General features: G+C 39.0%; 1 protein-coding gene across 1 annotated transcript in view; it reads right to left on the bottom strand.

Moving 5' to 3' along the window:
- The window catches only part of FSIP1 (fibrous sheath interacting protein 1), a 184,606-nt gene that overhangs the window by 135,218 nt on the left and 28,745 nt on the right, over positions 1-20,643 (bottom strand). Inside the window, 4 exon segments of the mRNA XM_007460208.1 lie at positions 1,776-1,934; positions 9,829-9,939; positions 11,430-11,554; positions 13,598-13,696. Coding sequence (XP_007460270.1) covers positions 1,776-1,934; positions 9,829-9,939; positions 11,430-11,554; positions 13,598-13,696 — 494 coding nt within the window.

Here is a 20,643-nt window from a genome sequence, read left to right as displayed (position 1 = left end):
ATTTTTGGCTTGAAAATTCAATATGCAATCCTGGTTTTAGTTAGAAATGAGAAAAAGCCAACAGGAAATTGAATGAAACCTCAAAATACACTCCTTTTTGCATACAAGAAGCACTAATTATTTCTTTTCAACAACTATGATGTTACTTTTCTGTTTCTGCAGCCAGTGAGAGTCCCAAAATGCAGTTTTCTCTTTTCTCTAAATATACTGTTTCACACAAAAATATATACTATCAGTATGTAACAACTAAGTAATGTACTGGTTTTCCCTTTTATTATTTTTTAAATATTTTATTTAAACCATAAATGTGAACTCTGAAAATGTGACGGAGATGACAATGACCACAGTCATACTTTATCTGAAGTCCTAATGGTTAAACAAATCTCTAAATTCTCAGTCTCTCTTTCAGGAATAATATTTGATGGTCACGAAATAGACATTTTCTATCTTTAGGACCATTATCCAGCTTTGAGATCTCAGCAACCCTTGATATCTAACAACAATAACAACAACAACAACAAAAATCAGCTGTAACACAAGAAGAACAAAGAATATCCCTGAACAATTTTACTCCCCCATCCTGGCTTCCTCCTTTTGGGAAATGGCACCCAGTAACATAAATAAACTAGCAGCATACCTGTTGATGTGTCAAAGTCCTGCAGTATATTTGGGTAGGGACAGAGATTCCAATTCTCTGTCTTCCAAGAACTCTGATCCCAATCCAGAAAACAGTGGTTCCCACTACCACCATACTGCTGTGTAAAGGGCTCAGAGGCAGCTGGGCCTGGCCCTTAGGAACATAATTTAAGGAAGCTGCGATGGCTCCGTAAGGTTCCATCACGACCAAGCTTTCTTTGGAACATCTTAACACTGCTCCTTTCCTCTGAAGTAGCTTCAACTGATCCAAACCCAGATCCCTAATCTTCAATTGACAGGTTGGAGAAAAGACTGACTATAAAGCAGAATTATTACCTATAGACTACTGATATTACTTAAATCTTCTTAAAAACCAGGAAAATCACATACATCTAATATTGTACAGAAAATGATTTGGTGATGTGTTTACAAAACTGGTAGAGGGTTAGTGGAATAACAAAAGACCAGCCATTTTCTCTTCAGGCAAAAACTACCACCCAACCCCAAACTAGATCCCACGAAGTACTGAAATATTAGGGGGAGAAAGGAATTTTACTGCTCCAAAGCTGTGGTTACCCTTCCATTTTTCTTCACCCTCTGTTAGCTTTGTAAAAGAATATTTGAGGGAACTATCAAGAAAGGAAACACACTCATTTCAAAATTCTCACAGGAGAGAAGTTATCAACAGAATGAGCTTCACTGCTTGCTGGTAAATCAAAGGAGCTAGAAGAATGTGCCAGAGTAAGGGACAGGTGACTGCCACCGCTAACACCTAGAACCAAAGGAACAAAAAGAAGTAAAGCTCTCAAAGGACTAAGGAGTGCTGTATCTATTCTCTTCCCTCTCCTCTCTCCTGATCATGATCAAGAATTAGCTTACATCATAAAGATATAACAATATTAAAATAAATATTTCACCCCATCTCAGCAAATTACCAACTGAAAAAAAAATGAATAGCAAGTGGAAACTGGCAAAGGAAAATAGACACTGTTGTAGAAATCACTATCACTGCAGTTGCAGTCACTGAAAAGGCAACTGGGAAGAAACCTCTTTAGTTAACAAGCAGATTGTCATATTATGTGAACTGGCTTTAGCACACATAAACCTGAACAGCCTATGGGCTCTAGAGTTAAACATACCTCATCATTCTGATGTTTAGGTCTTGGAGAAGAGCTGGAAATTGTTGGGTAAACAGCAGAAAGCTCTTGGAGTTTTGTGTCAATTTTAGCAAGCTGCTCATGCTGGGTGACTGCAGGTGTGTATCCTTCTCCCAGGACTAGCCAGCCAGACTGATCTCCCTAAAAGGAAACAAGGAACACCAGGTCATTCTTATGCTACATTTTTTTTCCAAAATATACCTTTCAGACCGCTACATCAGTGCTCCTCACAAAAACAAATAAAAAACAAAACAAATATTAAAAAACAGAATTAACTTAGGATAGTGCAAGAAAAAAAATTAAATAGTTTAAGGTTTCATTATCTGCCAACTCTGCGTAAAGTATCTGCTTACCTTTTGTGGGCATTCTATGCTACGGATAACTCTCTTAGCCTCACAGTCTGGGTCTCATAACATTCTCATTTCTCCACTTTGAAAAAAGTGGTTTGTGACATGTTGAATAAGGAAGAAGTCATGTTTACCCTATAACGGACATGTTATTTTCAAAATTTGTCCCTGAAAAGTAACATAGACTCGGTTGTTTGGGTTTCATGATCATAACTGGTCATCTAGGGACTTCCCTGGTGGTCCTGTGGCTAAGACTCCACACTCCACAGGCAGGGGGCCTGGGTTCGATTTCTGGTCAGGGAGCTAGATCCCGCACGCCGCAACTAAAGATCCTGCATGCTACAACTTAGACCCGATGCAGCCGAATAAATAAATATTTGAAAAAAAACCCTGTTCATCTAACTCGTTATTGAACTAACATTAGTTTCTTAATGTGTTAAAAGCCATTTATAACATTCATTCAAAAACCTCGTACTGGGGCTTCCCTGGTGGCGCAGTGGTTGGGAGTCCGCCTGCCGATGCAGGGGACGCGGGTTCGTGCCCCGGTCTGGGAGTATCCCGCATGCCGCGGGGCGGCTGGGCCCGTGAGCCATGGCCGCTGAGCCTGCGCGTCCGGAGCCTGTGCTCCGCGATGGGAGAGGCCGCAACAGTGAGAGGCCCGCGTATCGCAAAAAAAAAAAAAAACCACCTCGTACTGAGTGCCTCCTATGGGGAGGCATTACACTGGGCACTGGTGATTCAATATGAATCTCACACACTCCTGCCCTCAGGAGTTCTCTGTCTCTTGACAGCAAAGATTTTAACAAGGTGTGAAAAGTGCTGGCAAACCCAGGGTTCCATGGAGAACAGGGAGGGTCAACTAACCTCTGTTAACAGGAAGGGGCAAGGAGAAAACGTGTCTGGAGAATGCTTCCTAAAGGAAATAATCTTAGTAGCATCTTAGAGAAACAACACAATCGGCTGTGCACTTTAAAACTGGAGCAGGTGAGGGTGAGACTGGAGGCAGAAAATCCAGTTAAGAAGCAAAAGCAGTAACCTACAAGAAAAGTGATGAGCGCCTGAAGTCGGAATGTTTCCTGGGAATGAAGCACACAGGACCAATTCCAGAGATACTTAGGAAGCAGAGTTTACAGAATCTGGAGACAATTTGATGGAAGAATGAAGGGAGGAGTAAGGATCAAGGATAAAAACCAAATTCCTGATTTTATCAGCTAGGCGGATGGTGGTCATAAGGACCAAACTAGGGAACACCAGAGACGTGGTAGGTTTGAGGAGGAAAATGATGATGATGAATTCTGTTTGGGGCCTTCTGATATTCACAGATGTCCCTAGGATATCCACAGATTATGTTAGGTAGTTAAATATGTTTGTCTGAAGTTCAATATAGAGACCTGGATTGGAAATAAGTACTTTGGACTCACCCATAATTCTATAATGGTTCAAACCCTTAGACCATGGGAATGGGTGAGGTCACAAAGGGAAGCATGTAGCACAAGGACAGAAGGATCATGAAGAACACTAAGAATAAAGGGGCAGATGGAGGGCAACACACACTTTGGTTTCATGACTCTAATACCAGGGATCAAACCCTAAGTGGTAACCAGAAGAAGTACATGCAAAAACTTATGCAGAAAGACTTACACTGTCTCTTCTGGCCCCAGCATCCAATCTCCCTTTCTGCTTCAGTGAAACCAAATACTGCATGAGTCTCTCTAGGGAACAGGTACCCACCAGACACTCCTTCTCCCTACCCACTGGCATCAAGAAGACAAGCAAATGACCTAGATTCAGCCAATCAGAAGGGAACACCCTGGACTGTGACTCTTGAGGGAGAGAGAGAGATTCAAAGATGCAGGGAAAGTGTGGAAGTGATTAATGGTGACAGCAGTAGCAGTGAGGATCCAGTGTTGATAGCAGTGAAGGTGGCAGCAGTGATCATTATCGGGGGTGTCTGGTGGCCTCGGTGCAGCCCCGAACCAGACTGATTCTCACGAGTTTCTAGGGCCATTTTTCTGCCTACCTTGATATCTGCCTGGTTTACAAGCCCAGTCCTCCAAACTTCCCATTGTGTCTGTGAGCTACTCAAGTCTTCCAATAAATTCGTTTTCTGTTTTTTTAACCAAAATCTGCCTCTGTTTCTTGCAACCTAGAACCCTGACTAAAATGTTTTTTGCCACGTTACTTACAAAAAAGAGTAACTGCAAAAAGCCCAAATGTCTGAAAATAGGGAGAAAGTGAGACTACACTATATCCATATAAGGATATGATACAGTAATAAACATTTTAAATATACTTGCAAGTTGGCATATGAAAGTTATACATAATTATTAAAAAAAAACCTAACTACTCACAAATAAGAAACTCTGATTAATTTTTCCTAAATAAAAGTGATATAAATACTGTATGACCTAAAAGAGAAAAAAAGAATCAGACAAAAAAAAAAAAAAACTATGGAATCAATGACTAAATATTGGTTAATAAATTTTAAATTCTTGTTTGAATGGAATTCTATTTTAATGACACTGAAGGTAAAAGAACATGGAAGATTAAATTCAACAGAAATTTAAATGTTTCATGCTTTATGCTGTTACAGAAGGAAATTATGTGTAACATGTAGTAGATGGTATGTGTGTTTCTGTCTAGACTTGCAATGTGTAGGAGTCTTGTCTGCCTAAGAACCCAGGAAATGCTCTGCACCACCCTGCTTTACAGCTAGGGTTCACACCAGTAATGAGGGTCCTCAATCAGACTCACCCATTCAATACTATTTAGACGTGAGTAATTTAAGATCTGATGCAAAATCCATTTTGTTGGGAAAGGTGACAGTAGAGGCTTCCAGCGTTGGGGAGAGCCATTAGTTGCAAGTGTGAGTTCCCTAACTAGGAGGAAATCTTTAAAAAATTCTACCTATCCTAGAGAAATTTAAGAGAATATTACATCCATACAGTCAAACATACCACTGTAAGGAACAACCAGCGGGCATGAGTTCTGTGGAATTCAAACATAACTATCACATCAGTCATCCTCTTTATGCTGGATCTGTCAGAGACGAAGTGGCGGAGCACTCCATAAAGAAATGGGCACACAGACGCTTGAAAGACTACAGCAAATGTGAGGCGTGGCAAGAAGTTTCGTACAGTTTGAGAAAACGGTAGGTCAGTCCCTTCCTCAAAGTGTTCCTAAATGCTTCCTGCCCCATTCACAACTTCCTCCACTACATCTCTATTCCAATATGTGCCACCACCTATATGGCTTCATAGAATCTCCATATAAAATGTCTATCTCCCACATCAGGTAATAAGAAAGGACACTTTCTCCTCAGAGGACTTACAGAAAGAACTCTCAGCAAATATTAGTTTAAAAACAACAGTAACTGTAAAAATAACAACAACAATCTCAAAAGAGGGCTGCATAGCTAAGTAACAGAATAGAGATGTTTGAAACCCAACTAGGAAAACTGTAAAATGAACTTATATGAGCAAAATGACAAAAAAGATAAAGATTATGAGAAAACTATTTTAAGACCTGGAGGAGAGATCCAGGAGATTCTATACCCATCTATGGTCTGGTACATTGACTGACCTAGTCCCCGTTTCCAATCTCCTCCTTTCCTGCCTTCCTCTGCTACAAAAAAAGAGAAAATGAAATACTTGAATCCCCAGTCTCGCTTGCAGGGTTGTATGAAACAAATGACTACGTGACAGCTTGGCCAGTGAGATGCAGGTGGAAGTCGTGGGGACACCACATCTTCCCAAAGGAAAAGGCAAAACTTCAGAGGAGTCTCTTTTCTCCTTCCCCTTCCCCCTTTCTTTCTGCCTGGAAAATTAACACATTACATACAGACACAGCAGCAATCTTGCACACCAAAAAAAACAAAACCACACTACAAACAGGGGTCAAGAAGATCAAAAGACATTAGCTACTTATACCTGGATTTCTTGTTACTGAAAAAAATAAACTTCTTGCTGAAGTCACTGTTTATAAAGTTTTTTGTTACCTGAAGTCAATCCCATTCCCAACTGATATCCCACTTTATAGGAAGCCCAAAAGGAAAGAAAAAGTGATGATAGAAGGGAAGAAATAAGATAATTTTCTGCACAGAAAAAAGACTTAAACCTTCAGATAAAAAGGGCCTACCTACAAGGTACCATGCAGGAACAAAAATGTTTTTAAAGACACACATAAAATACATTCTGGTAAAATCTGTGAACTCAAAAATAAAGAGAAAATCCTAGATGCTTCCAGAAAGAAAGGATTTTGCATCTAGGATTTAGCTACCACCATTTGAAACTATCATTCAAATGAGGGAAAAATAAATTTTTGAATAGGCAAAGACTCAAAATATTATCTACATACCATCATTATTTCAGGGAAATTTTTTTTTAATTCTAGAAGAATAACTCAGGAAAAACGATTTGTACAAATAAACAATTAGTTGAGCTTAAATACACAGGTAATGACGTGATTTAAAAATTTGGCTACTATTGAGAAAGATTACTAAAATATAAGAAGCATACTGTTTTTAAAAGGAAAAACTTGGGGGCTTCCCTGGTGGCGCAGTGGTTGAGAGTCCGCCTGCCAATGCAGGGGACGCGGGTTTGTGCCCCAGTCCGGGAAGATCCCACATGCCGCGGAGCGGCTGGGCCCGTGAGCCATGGCCGCTGAGCCTGCGCGTCCGGAGCCTGTGCTCCGCAACGGGAGAGGCCGCAACAGTGAGAGGCCCACGTACCGCAAAAAAAAAAAGAAAAAGGAAAAACTTCTGGGCTTCCCTGATGGTGCAGTGGTTAGGAATCTGCCTGCCAATGCAAGGGACACAGGTTCGAGCCCTGGCCCGGGAGGATCCCACATGCCACGGAGCAACTAAGCCCGTGCACCACAGCTGCTGAGCCTGAGCTCTAGAGCCCACGAGCCACAACTACTGAGCCCACATGCCACAACTACTGAAGCCCGTGTGCCTAGAGCCCATGCTCCACAACAAGAGAAGCCACCGCAATGAGAAGGCCGTGCACCGCAACGAAGAGTAGCCCCCACTCACCACAGCTAGAGAAAGCCCGCGCGCAGCAACGAAGACCCAACACAGCCATAAATAAATTATTTGTTTATTAATTTATTAAACAAAGGGAAAAACTTCTGACATCCTGGAACTAAAATTCCAGGTGATTTCAATACACTCTGGAGGAGAGGAAAGGGCAGAAGAGGGAAATAAAAGCATACCAAAGATCCTTTCCTGTTAAGATACAAGATTTTAGAGACTCATTAATTACTGAAGGACCTCCAGAGAGGAATGCAGCCCCCTGCCAACACTGATCCTAGGCCAGTGAGACCACTTTAGATTTCTCTCCAGAACTAGGGGGAAACTGAGGTGAAGAGAAATAACTTCCCAAGGTGACAGAACTGAGAAATGATGGATCCTGCATTCTAGCCCAGGTGACAACAGACTGCCAAAGCCAGCACATACAACCACTCTCCGCTACCACCTGCAGTGTCTGGAGACTCCATTTCTACAGACCACAGTGTCAGCTGTGAATACATAACCTGGAGGAATATATACCAGTACAACACTGGCCTTTCCTGGAGTAGGAATGATGGAGAACTGTTATTTCTTTTCTTTTCATCTGAATTTCTAGCTTCTCTTGACAAACTGCAGGATCCAGGCAGCCCTGGGCAGGATTTCCACGCAGCAGCAGCCACGGACCAGCATGCTCTCCCCCACTGGCTACAGATATTGCTGCACATGCTCTGCTTTTTACCCAGAGCAAAAACTACCCTCTGAACCTACATGTCTTAGGCTGGGTTCCCTAGATCTGGAACCTGAGGCAGATATTTTTGTTTAAGTGACTTAGTGGGGGGATGCTTTCAGGATTACGGGTGTGAGGGGAGCAGGCTAGGACAAGGGAACAAAGCTAGGTGAGGATATGGTCTCAGCTGAAGACTGGGTGACCCCTGGGGAAGAGGTGGAGGACAAACTGCAGGGCACAGCTAATCCCATCTCAAGGTGAGGGGATGTGAGGGGAGGCGGGGGCTGCTGTCCTGGGCTGGTCAGCTCCCATTTAGCCCAGGGCAATTCTCCAGGGAAGGAGGCAGCTGTGCACCCTTGGCACAGGGCAGGGGGATGGATGCACACATGTGCCAGGTAAAAGGGATCTGGGCAGGGTGCCAGCAGCATTTACCACATCATCTCTATTAAACATAGGGGAATAAAAACTAGACGACAAGGCTAAGAGCTTCAAGGCACACAGGAGAATGTATTTCTTTGTAGAAGTAAGAATATTACAATAGTCAGGTCATGGAAGCAACCTAAATGCCCATCGACAGACGAATGGATAAAGAAGTTGTGTTACATATATACAATGGAATATTACTCAGTCATAAAAAGGAACGAAATTGAGTCATTTGTTGAGACATGGATGGACCCAGAGACTGTCATACAGAGTGAAGTAAGTCAGAAAGAGAAAAACAAATATCGTATATTAACGCATGTATGTGGAACCTAGAAAAATGGTACAGATGAACCAGTTTGCAGGGCAGAAATAGAGACACAGATGTAGAGAACAAACGTATGGACACCAAGGGGGGAACACTGCGGTGGGGTGGGGATGGTGGTGTGCTGAATTGGGCGATTGGGATTGACATGTATACACTGATGTGTATAAAACTGATGACTAATAACCTGCAGTATAAACAAACAAACAAACAAACAAAAAACTAATACTAAACTTTCTTTGGGTTATTTGTATGGAAATATGTTAATATAAATGTTTCAGACATTACATGAAATTTCTAAAAATCTTATATGTTCTGATATAATGTTATAAGTCATAATTCTAGTTATTATTTTAAAATGTATATCTCAGAAATAACTTTAAAAAATAAATAAATAAAAAGAATATGGCTATAAGTTTAGTATGCAAACAAGCGCAAACGCTGAGCCACTGCACTCCTTATGTGCCTGTCTGGGCCCTATAAACACCTGCATTTGCACCCTGGATTCATGCTTTTCCCCTCCTTAGACTCAGTCTGTGCTCGCCCCAGACTCTTCAGGGAACTAGATGCCCAGCGGTACCTGGGCAGGAGCAGGATGGTGCCCTTCAGGATTACTGAAGACTACGCTAAAATATCATGGAACCAGTTTAGGGATAATACGAAATGTCCAAAATAAAAGGATCCAGAGAAACACAATTCTATGCCATCAATGACCAAGCCCATCACATCATAGTCAGAGGTTATTATTGTGAAAACCAGTTGTAGTCACTCTTATAATGACATAGGAGAGTCAACAATGAATCGGCAAGAATAAATTGGAAAATTTAGATAAAAATAAATTTGTAAAATGGGATTTTTTTTTTTTTTTTTTTTGCGGTTCGCGGGCCTCTCACTGTTGCGGCCTCTCCTGTTGCAGAGCACAGGCTCCGGATGCACAGGCTCAGCGACCATGGCTCACAGGCCCAGCCGCTCCGTGGCATGTGGGATCCTCCCGGACCGGGGCACGAACCCGTGTCCCCTGCATCCGCAGGAGGACTCTCAACCACTGCGCCACCAGGGAAGCCCAAAACGGGATTTTTTTAAGTCAGAAATATTGCTCCATAATTTGAAAAATTACTATATATTTATGCTAATGGGTCAATAACATGATTAAAGGAATAAAAATTAAGAAGTGTAGAGCTTGTGGAATATCAGAGTTTACTTACCTCAGAACTGGACAGCCCCGAATCACTGTTATCCAAGTCCTTCAAAAGTTCAACCAGCCTTTTCTTCTCTCTGTCAATCATAACTACTGGTTGTCCTGAATTCTTGGCCAACTACAGAATGTATGAATGGAAAATATTAAATACTAAAAGCAATTCATAGTTCAGGAAAAATAAAAAATGGGACCTGAGGCTTCTACAATACAGAAACACTAAGGTAAAATTTGTGAGATTAGGCATTTTCATTTGCTAGGTAATTTTACTTTACGCCAAATTTTTGATAGAGGTCCATTCTCCAAGCAAAGATATTCAACCATTTCAACAAACACTTTATTTAAAATTAAAACATGGGCAGTTTGCAAACATCTCTTTATATAATATGTATCAATGCAAAAATGTATTTGCTGAGACATTTGGAAGGAATCTTACCACTTCCTATGTGGCATATATTCACTAAATGAAACTGCTTTTAAATTTCAAGAATATCACATCAGGAGTTTAAATAAGATTCAGTTACTATTGTTAAAAGGGAAAAAGGGAAATATATGGTGGAGCTGCTGTCTGTGTCAGCAAGAACTTGGATATGGGGAAAACCTTACTGCTCTTGGAAAATTAAACACTAAATCAACATACAATGAGCCAGCACAAAGAGACAGAGCAAGCTGGAGAAGGTCTCCTTCAGATCATACGAAGATGGAGCACAGAAAACTCGAGAGTCCCAGAGGTCAGTCCTCACAGCAGCAGGCTGACCCATGAATCCCGTCTGCCTGGAAAAGATGTGCTAATTGTGGAAAAAGCATCAGGCTTGAACTATGAAGAATTACTTAACTCTCTCCTCTTAACACTTCATACTCACCAATGTAGCTTTCTAGTGACTTAACTGCCTGAGTGGTTTGCCATGAGCCTCTGTCCACCATTCTTATATTTCTTGCTATAAATTAATTCGCATTCTGGTCTAATACAGGAGTTCTTGTGCCCTTAGTTAGTCTAAGTCTGCCTTAAGGACAAACCAAGTGAGACTGCAGGGCCTGTAAGACCAAGGTTGAGCCCCTAAATCAGGGAGCTAATCAGAGCAAGAGACAAGTGACAGGCTGCCAGGAAGCTCTGCTAGAGTTGGGCGGAAGGGGCAGGGGCAGTGGGCAGACAACCAGTTGGCCTCTCCAACTCTGCCAGGAGAATTTTCCATTCAAATTTCTAAATGCACCAGTTATAAAATCAGTCTCATTACTTTAATAAAACAATTTTAAAATTGATTTTAAATATGCAATTTAAAATCTGGGAAACACTGTCCAAAACTTTTCTAAATAAATGTTTTTCAAACTGCAGGAACCAGATTCATTTCTGCATAATGAAACAAATGTAGTAAGTTGCAGCTAGCAATTTTAAAAGGGGTAGGATGGGATAGAATAGGATAGGATGAAGAAGAAAATAGTGAGGTTAAGTACTGGCTCATAAAACTTTTCTATCAGTTGTATATAGTGTTTCAATTACATACACGTGCATCATGGTCAAAAAAAAATATTTAAAGACAATGAACACAACTATTTCCATGCTTGCAGCTCACTTCATTCCACATTCTGGCTTCTAAATTTCTAAGTACATACCTCAATGTTTCGCTTAATAAAATCCTGGCTGTGTTTACCCCTGAGCTCAATCTTTTCTGTATTTGAGAAAGGTTTCTTTTCTGCTTTGATCAATGACTCATTTCTTTCCACACCATACGTAAAATCTAATATTAAGAAAGTTCAAAATTTTTTCAGAATTATAATTGTCCATTATGCTAAAATTTTACCTTAAGCATATATTAGGATATATAAGAAATAAAACACACATAGAAGTACTTCTAAATTCCAGATCCAGAAACTTAATACATACAGAGATTTTGTTGTTTTTTTTTTTTGGCTGTGCCACACGCCTTTCAGGATCTTAGTTCCCCGACCAGGGATCGAACCCGTGCCCCCTGCAGTGGAAGCGCAGAGCCCTAACCACTGGACCACCAGGGAATTCCCCAGAGATTTATTCTTAAAGAGATAAATGTGTTCCCATAATTTGCCATGAAGTTCTCATAAAACTTCTTTTGTTATTCATTATCCTGTATCAAACTTCATATGCTGATTCCTTTGGAATCATGGGAAACACAAAAAGAACTTCAAGTGATATATGTAAAGGAGAAATCTCTGATGTCATGGGAATTTTAAAATATATTTTATTTTAGTCTTTATATGAAATAAAACTTTCCCTAAAGACTAGAGTCATTACCCCGCTACTCTATTAATTTGCCATCACCCTCTCAGAACAATAAACTTTTTGTTCAAACCTGTCTTTTAAGCAAAGTCTGGGCATAAGTGTCCTGGATGTTCCACATCCTATCTGCACAAACCCCTAAAACCCATTTCAATTTGTCAGTTTTTTCTCAACCTTTGAAAAGAGATTTGAGTCAGCCTCTGAGTTGTTCAGACCCTGAGTACTCAAGACAAGAGTAAGAAAAATACTTGTGGACTCTTATCCCCTTCATAAAATATCTTGTTTTCATTTTAGTCGCATTTAAAGCATTTTTTAAAAAATTATGTGAATCCTTCATTAAAGCTCTAAAAATACACATAAAGACGAGTCTTCTTAAATGACAAATGGAGTCCACCTTACAAAATAGGATAAATTGCCATATTAAAGTCCAACAGAAAAAAACACTAGCCAGTAAGTAGCTCAATGCAGACAAGGCTTACTTAAAAGTTACCTTTGTTTTATAAGAGAGGTTACTTCAAAAAAAGGATTAAGGGAGCTAGTCAATTGGTGTATTTACAGCTTATTATCAAAGATTCAGTACAAATTTAATAATTAAAGAATAAATGTTGATAACACTAGCTGAAAAGAACAAGGAAAAGGGTGAGATCTCTGGATTTAATTTCTTTTCAGACAAAAGGGAAGTTTTACTTTTGTATCCTTTATAATTGGGGTTTTATTCTTTAATCAATAACATGATTTTTTTAATAAACTATCAATAAAGTATGAGTTACTTTTTTGGTGAGTGGCCTTCTTAGATATAAAATATATAACTTTTTCCCATAATCCAAATTGTATAGTCTTTTAAGTTGAAATATGAAGTCTATTCATTCAGCTGAAGTTTCATATTCTCTTAAACAATACAACATTAAAATAAATCATATTAAATGCATCTTTGTCTACATTTATAATAGTTTCTTTAAAATATACTTTTAATAAATTGTAGGATTAAACCTTAGACTGTCTGGTAGGAATTATCTCCCTAGAAATGTCCTCTTCTCTCCATCCTGGTAGTGATCCAGGGTAGAAGCTGCCTTGTTCCTATAGTGACCCCAACCCTTGCTAGGTTGGATGAGTTGGTTGAACCAAGGGTGGGCACCTAACCCAAGACAGATCAGTTGGTCTCTTCTCTAGGATTTAGGAATTGAATTGCCCTCTCAATGACTAGCCACAGGATATGCTCTTGGGAATCAAAGAAGCTGTCTACCAGCAGGATTCTTTCCATAAATTTTCTTTTTCACTTAAAGCTAGGTTTCCATTACTTGCAGCCAGATCTTCTTTAGCTCTTTATTATACAAAATTTCAATCCAAAAGTAGAAAGACTGGTATAATGAACCCTCAACAACTAACTTCAATAATGACCAATCTTGTTTCATCTATAACCTCACCTACTTCCACTCACCACTGAATTAAATCACATCAAATCATTTCATCTGTGAATATTTCTACATACTGCTAGTATCTTCTTGTGACAGTATGTAAAATCACATACCTTTATTGACATTCTGTATACAGTTTTCATAGTCTTCTGGAGGGACTTGAGTGTGAAACACAGAGGAAAAGGTATCTTCGTGCTCGTAACAAGAAGGACCTATTGATTTAAAAATCACGTGTTCAATACACACAAAATAAAAAAGGAATTGTTTATGTGAACAGTTGTTTTAAAAAAGATAAGACCTAATGTTCTCTGCAATATTCCTCAATTCCCTCCACACGTTTCTTAAGACAATGTCACTTTCAAAAAAAAAAAAAAAAAGACAATGTCACTTTCAGGTAGAAATGATAATCATCTTTGTACACATGAGTCACTCAAAACAGAGCAATCAAGATAATCAACAGAATTTCCCTAGAACTTCTGTGCAAAGAGGATGTACAAGGGCGCACTAAAATATCACATTAATTAACTGGAGATAATGTACCCAAAGTCTACTATTCTTAATACGGAGAATGTGCACACTGCATAACTTTGTGTTTTTATTTTTTATTTTAGATCCCCAAGGTTTAGATTTCAGATATAGGGTCAGTCATTAAAATAACAGAATGTGTTTCAGAGAGAAAACTGGGGAGACACTTAGCAGTCAGCCTTCTTTTCTTTTATTTATTCTCTTGGGATAATACCCATAAAGAAATTAGGAAATTGTGGTTTTTAACTCTTTTTGTTTAATGTAATTTGTTTCATGTTCTACTAGCTACTTCAGACACTGTATATTTACAAGAAACTGCTAACATAAATAAATATCACTTTGCCTTAATATGAGAGAATCTGCCAGGTTATGGCACAGAAATGTTTTTGCTTAAGAAAACACGACAAGTCTTGAAGACACTACAGGATTCATCACCTACCTCTGAAACAAACCTGATTCAAGCATCTACTCGGGGACAATACAGGCAAGATACATTCACCCTAACACACAAACACCACCAAATTCATAACATACAACTTCTGACAGTAAAAAAAAATTCATCAATCCAATTCCCTAATTTGGAATTCATAATAATCTGGCATCACCAGGACTGACATTACAACCATAATCCTTGTACAATCTTTGATGAGTTAATCTAGCAAATTAGTGGTATAAGCCTTGCAGGGAGAGGGGTAAGCTACTCAAAAAGCAAAATGGTTTAAAGTTCTTTTCAAACTTTAATTGTTTTGCAACCACTACTATTAGGAGTCTTAAAATATTCATTAAAGCAGGCTCATCAAGTCAGCAATTTGGCAACGTTCTGTTATTGGTTTAAGTTGCATCACATATCCAAAGTGGTAATATATTTATTTTTGATCACATAATTCCTCTTTAATAGCAGTTTCATTCAATTTTAAACTAAAGTACCTAGAAAGACACAAAAATATGAAAACTTGCAATACTAAAAACTATTATAGCAAGGTGATACTGAAGCTTTTAAACCCAGTGGTTTTTCCTAGGCTGAAATCATTCGTGTGACCCTGTGGCTCTTCGCAGGGTAGTCATTGCCTCAGACAGAAGATGGGTACAGCCTAGAACAAAGGCCTCATAGCTCAGTCTTGAGTTTGAAAGACAACAGTTGTAAAAGGCAGACATTCAACTGCAGGAGCTCAACTCCTTGAGAGAGAAAAAGCATTTTCTAAATTCCAAAAGTCCTCCATTAGAAAGCTCTTCCTTATAGTCAAAAAACATTCTAATTAATGTAGAAGAAATGATGGAATTAGAAAATACCCATTTGGTAACCATCATAATAATAACTGATTCAGGTAGGAATCATCAATGGATAATAAAACTTATGGGTGAAAGTTTGAAGAATAACAGGATAATAGCGTCAGAGTATCCTTCCATGAGATAACTTATTCAGTACAAAAAGAAAAATGGTAACTTTACAGTGCAGAAACCTGGCAGACACCACCTCAATCAAATGAGCAAAGTTAACATCATCAGTGACAGAACAATCAACATCATGCATTTCCTGATATGATTCATGGAGAAGAACACAGTACCACTTCTGTGGGATTTCTGCCAAAAATGCATAACTTGAACCCAATATATGGAAACATAAACAAACCCAACCTGGGCAACAGTCTACAAAATAACAGGCCTATAATCTTCCAAGATGCTAATGTCATAAAACACAAAGAATGACTAAAGAGACATGACAATTAAATGCAATGCATTATCTTGAATTTTCTTTTGCTAGAAAGGATTTTAGTGCGACAACTGGCAAAGCATGAAGAAAGTCTGTCAACTGGATAATAGTATTGTATCGATACTTATTTCCTGATTTGTGTGCATGTGTGTGTCCTCTTGTGGACAGGAAGACAGAGGATGTGGTAAATGTTAACACTTGGAGAATCTGCGTAAAGGGTATTTGAGAATTCTTCATACTTTTCAGACTTTAAGTCTGAAATTATATCAAAATTAGAAGTTAAATAGGAAAATTTTCAAATTTCCTCAATACAAACATTCATCTGGGGGAAAAAAGTCTCCCTTGAGAGATCAAGGGCCAGACCTTGAAAGACTGAGCACAATTGTTTCATTAACTTTTTTTTAATTGAATGACTCTTTCAATTTTATAGTGCTTTACAATTTTCAAAAGTTTTCAGTGCAATTTTTAACAAGAGTCTTAAAAGAGGAAGATTGCAGGATTGATTTAAGTTGCTTCCTGCCACCTAGAGAAGAAAGCCCATCCCAGACAATGGGAAGGACCTAGAAGAACATCAGAGGGGATGAGTTTGCAGAAGACACAAGTGACACACACGTGAGGCTGCTCCCTGGCAGTCATCCCATTGGAGGTGAAATCTTGGAGTTGGATAGAGATCACCAAAGAGAATGGGAAAACCAGAGCCCTGTGGGCTCTGCCTCACTGCATACCTGGAACTTGGGAGGAGACTCCACACACAGTGCTCCACACCTACCCCTGACAGCTCCAAAGCAGTAATGGCAGTGTGGCATATTTAGAGGAAGACAGGGCCTAATATATTCACCCTTTCTTTCTCCCTCTCTCTCTCTCCCCCCGACCCCAACACACACACAGAGAGAAACATATGACACACAATGGCATGACTGGCCTGTGGCATAGAAGAGAACCAGAAGTTCTCACTTGCCCCGATTAGGTAGAAACTGACCTCTTCCCACTGCACATCATGACACCAACCAAAAATGCACACATCCAAATGTCCCCTACAATTAAGAACCACCCTATCAGACTACAGAGAAAATTTCAATAAACTCAAAATATCAAAACAATGCCCACAGTGTTATAGATTTCCATATTGGCCTTTAAAACAGAGGGCTTAAAAAAAATCCTGGAGAACAAGGGAAAAGCACCATTTTCTAATTATAAGGTCAATGAAGAAATAAGAGTGCAATAACAACCTGTAGAGAATAATGATGATACCATACACCAAAGAATGTAGTACAGAGCTAAATCTATATGCAGAAACAAGTTTATAGCAATGGGGCTTTTATCATATTGTTATGGACTGAACTGTAACCCCCCAAAATTCATTGAAGCCCTAACCCCCAGTGTGGCTGTATTTTATGGAGGTAATTAAAGTTGAATGAGGTTATTAGGTGGGGTACTAATCCAATAGAACTGGTGTCCTTACAAGAAGAGGAAGAGGCACCAGAGATATCTTCACCCCGCTCCTCTTCTTCCCTTGTGCACAGAGAAAAGGTCATGTGAGGACACAGTGAGAACGTGGCCGTCTGTAAGCCAGGAAGAGAGACCTCACCAAAAAACAAATTTTCCAATACCTTGATCTTAGACTTCTAGCCTCCAAAACTGTAAGAAAATAAGTTTCTGCTGTTTAAGCCACCCAGTCTGTGGTATTTTTTTTATGGCAGCCCTAGCAGACACATATTTTAAGAGAAAATAAAATGAGCTTAACTAGTTTAACTGAAGAAGCTAGAGAAAACAATAACAAGTTCAAGAAGAGAAATAAAGATAATTGTTAGAATTAGCAAATAAATTCAAAACTGGTTCACAAAGGTATAAAAAGAAAATTCCTCAAGTATAATTTTAAAAAGAGAAAACACTTACTGTAATCAAGATAGCATGGTATTGGCAAAAGAATAGCCACATAGATCACTGCAACAGAATAGAGGGTTCAGAAATAGATCTGCAAAAATATAGTCAACTAATCTTTAGCAAAAGAACAAAACAGTTGAATAGAGAGAGGATAATCTCTTAAACAAATGGTGCTGGAACAACTGGATGTCCATATGCAAACAATAAAAATAAAAAAAGAAGAACATAGATACAGACCTTATACTTTTCACAAAAGTTAATTCAAACTGGATTATAAACCTAAATGTAAAATGCAAACCTATAAAACTTCTAAAACACAGGATAAAAATCTATATGAGCTTCAATTTAGTGATGAGTTTTTGTATACAACACCACAAGCATGATCCATGAAAGAAAAAATTGGTAAGTTAAGCTTATTAAAATTTAAAACATCTGCTCTGCAAAAGATACTGTTAAGAGAAGGAAATTACAAGCCACAGGCTGGGAGAAAATATTTGCAAAACACACATCTGACAAAGGAGTTGTATCCAAAATATACAAAGAACTCTTAAAACTCAACAAGAAAACAACCAGTCCAATTTTTTTAAATGGGCAAAAGACCTAAACAGACAACTCAGTAAAGAAAATATATATATGACAAACAAGCACCTGAAAAGATACTCAACACCCTTTGTCATTAGGGAAATGTAAATGCAAATTAAAACAACAATGAGATATCAATATATACCTATTAGAATGGCTAAACTCCAAAAAACTGACAATACCAATTGCTGGCAAGGATGCAGAACAATAGGAACTTTCATTTTTGCCGGTGGGAATATGAAATGGTAGAGCCATTTTGGAAGACAGGCAGTTTCTTACAAAGTTAAACACTTATTGTATGATCCAGCAATCCTGCTCCTACATATTTACCCCCCAAAATGGAAATTTTATGTCCACACCAAAATCTGCACACTAATGTTTAAAGCAGCTTTATTTGTATCCATCAAAAACTGGGAGCAATCAAGATATCTTTCAATAGATGAAGGGAAAAACAAACAGTGGTACATCCATAGAAAAATATTTAGTGACAAAAAGAAATCACAAAAAGACACAGATGAATCTTAACTGTATATTGCTAAGTTAAAAAACCCACTCTGAAAAAGGCTACATACGGAATGATTCCAATTATACAACATTTGGAAAAGGCAAAAGTAGAGAGACAGTAAAAAAATCAGTGGTGGCTAGAGGTTTGGGGGAAGAAGGGAGAGTTCAATGGCGATTCACACAGGGGACCTCTGTTTGTTTTGTTTGTTTTAACATCTTTATTGGAGTATAATTGCTTTACAATGGTGTGTTAGTTTCTGCTTTATAACAAAGTGAGTCAGCTATACATATACATATATCCCTGTATCTCTTCCCTCTTGCATCTCCCTCTCTCCCACCCTCCCCATCCCACCCCTCTAGGTGGTCACAAAGCACCAAGCTGATCTCCCTGTGCTATGTGGCTGCTTTCCACTAGCTATCTGTTTTACATTCGGTAGTGTACATATGTCCATGTCACTCTCTCACTTTGTCCCAGCTTACCCTTCCCCCTCCCCGTGTCCTCAAGTCCATTCTCTAGTAGAGCTGCATCTTTATTCCCTGCCCCTAGGTTCTTCATGACCATTCTTTCTTTTTTTTTTAGATTCCATATATATGTGTTAGTATACAGTATTTGTTTTTCTCTTTCTGACTTTCTTCACTCTGTATGACAGACTCTAGATCCATCCACCTCACTACAGATAACTCAATTTCATTTCTTTTTATGGCTGAGTAATATTCCATTGTATGTATGTGCCACATCTTCTTTATCCATTCATCCACAGAGGGGATCTTTAAGGGTGGTAAAACTATTCTGCATTATACCGTAACAGTGGTTACACGACACTACACATTTTTGGAAACGTATAACTTCACAGCACAGAGAGTGAACCTTAATGTATGCAATTTTCAAAAGATTATTTAGGATGTCACAGAATCCCAGGATAAAATACAGAATTTGCTAAAACAATCTGTGTTATCAATGTATGAAATAATTTCACTGGAGGGGGTGAAGGGAAAAATGCTCACTTTAAGTAACTGTGGAAATGAGTAGACTCTGCAAGACTAAAGGCAACAGAAACTGCACGTGAGCTCTGTACTCCGGTTGATGAGGTTATGTCCTGTGGGGTACAGGTCAACAATTCTGATATCACTACACACATACAGTAGAATTGAACAATTAAGTAAATGGATGGCCTTTGATGAGAGCCAGGTGTTTCACTGTTGGAGTGGTGGTTACAGATAAGCAAGAGAAAAGGCTAGAATGATCCATGGGGTAATAAAGTCAGAGACATAAGTACGAACCTATGTTTAGCCTAATACAGATACAGATGGTTACACATAGAAATATTTATAGAGAAGTGTGTAACAGGTTAGCATACACACAAATACTTCCTTTCTCAGAAGGCCTAGAGTGAACAACTCCCCAATAACAGCAAGCACACCTAGCATCCAGATCTGGTTTCTAGTATCATTCTCCAATAAGAGGAACCAGCTGATTGGAGAAACGGCTGATTCTAGGACTCAGGTAAGAAACATAGAAGATGAGTCTGAAGCCAGAAAGTGAGGAAGCGCTCACAACAACAGCAACACAACAAAAGTGAGGAAGCGCTCACAACAACAGCAAAACAAAACTCACAATGGAGGAAATATGACAAAAGTCAACTTTTGTCAAGAGTCAACTGAACAAGCTCCCAATGGTCAAAGCTGTAAAATTTTGAGCAATGAAATAATCCAAAGTATAAACAAATATCCACAAGTCAACAGTGAAATAAATAAATAAGGAGACTAGATGAATCTCCCATGCAGAATAATTCACAATGGGACTGCCCTGGTGGTCCAGTGGTTAAGAATCTGCCTTCCAATGCAGGGGACAGGGGTTCAATCCCTGCTCGGGGAACTAAGATCCCACACGGCACGGGGCAACTAAGCCTGCGCACCACAACTACTGAGCCCGCGCCACAGCTAGAGAAGCCC

This window comes from Lipotes vexillifer, unplaced genomic scaffold, assembly GCF_000442215.2.
Source record: "Lipotes vexillifer unplaced genomic scaffold, Lipotes_vexillifer_v1.1 scaffold408, whole genome shotgun sequence".
In the NCBI taxonomy this organism is placed as follows: domain Eukaryota; kingdom Metazoa; phylum Chordata; class Mammalia; order Artiodactyla; family Lipotidae; genus Lipotes; species Lipotes vexillifer.
Note: the sequence above shows the minus strand (reverse complement) of the source record. Positions and strands in the feature narration are given on the sequence as shown.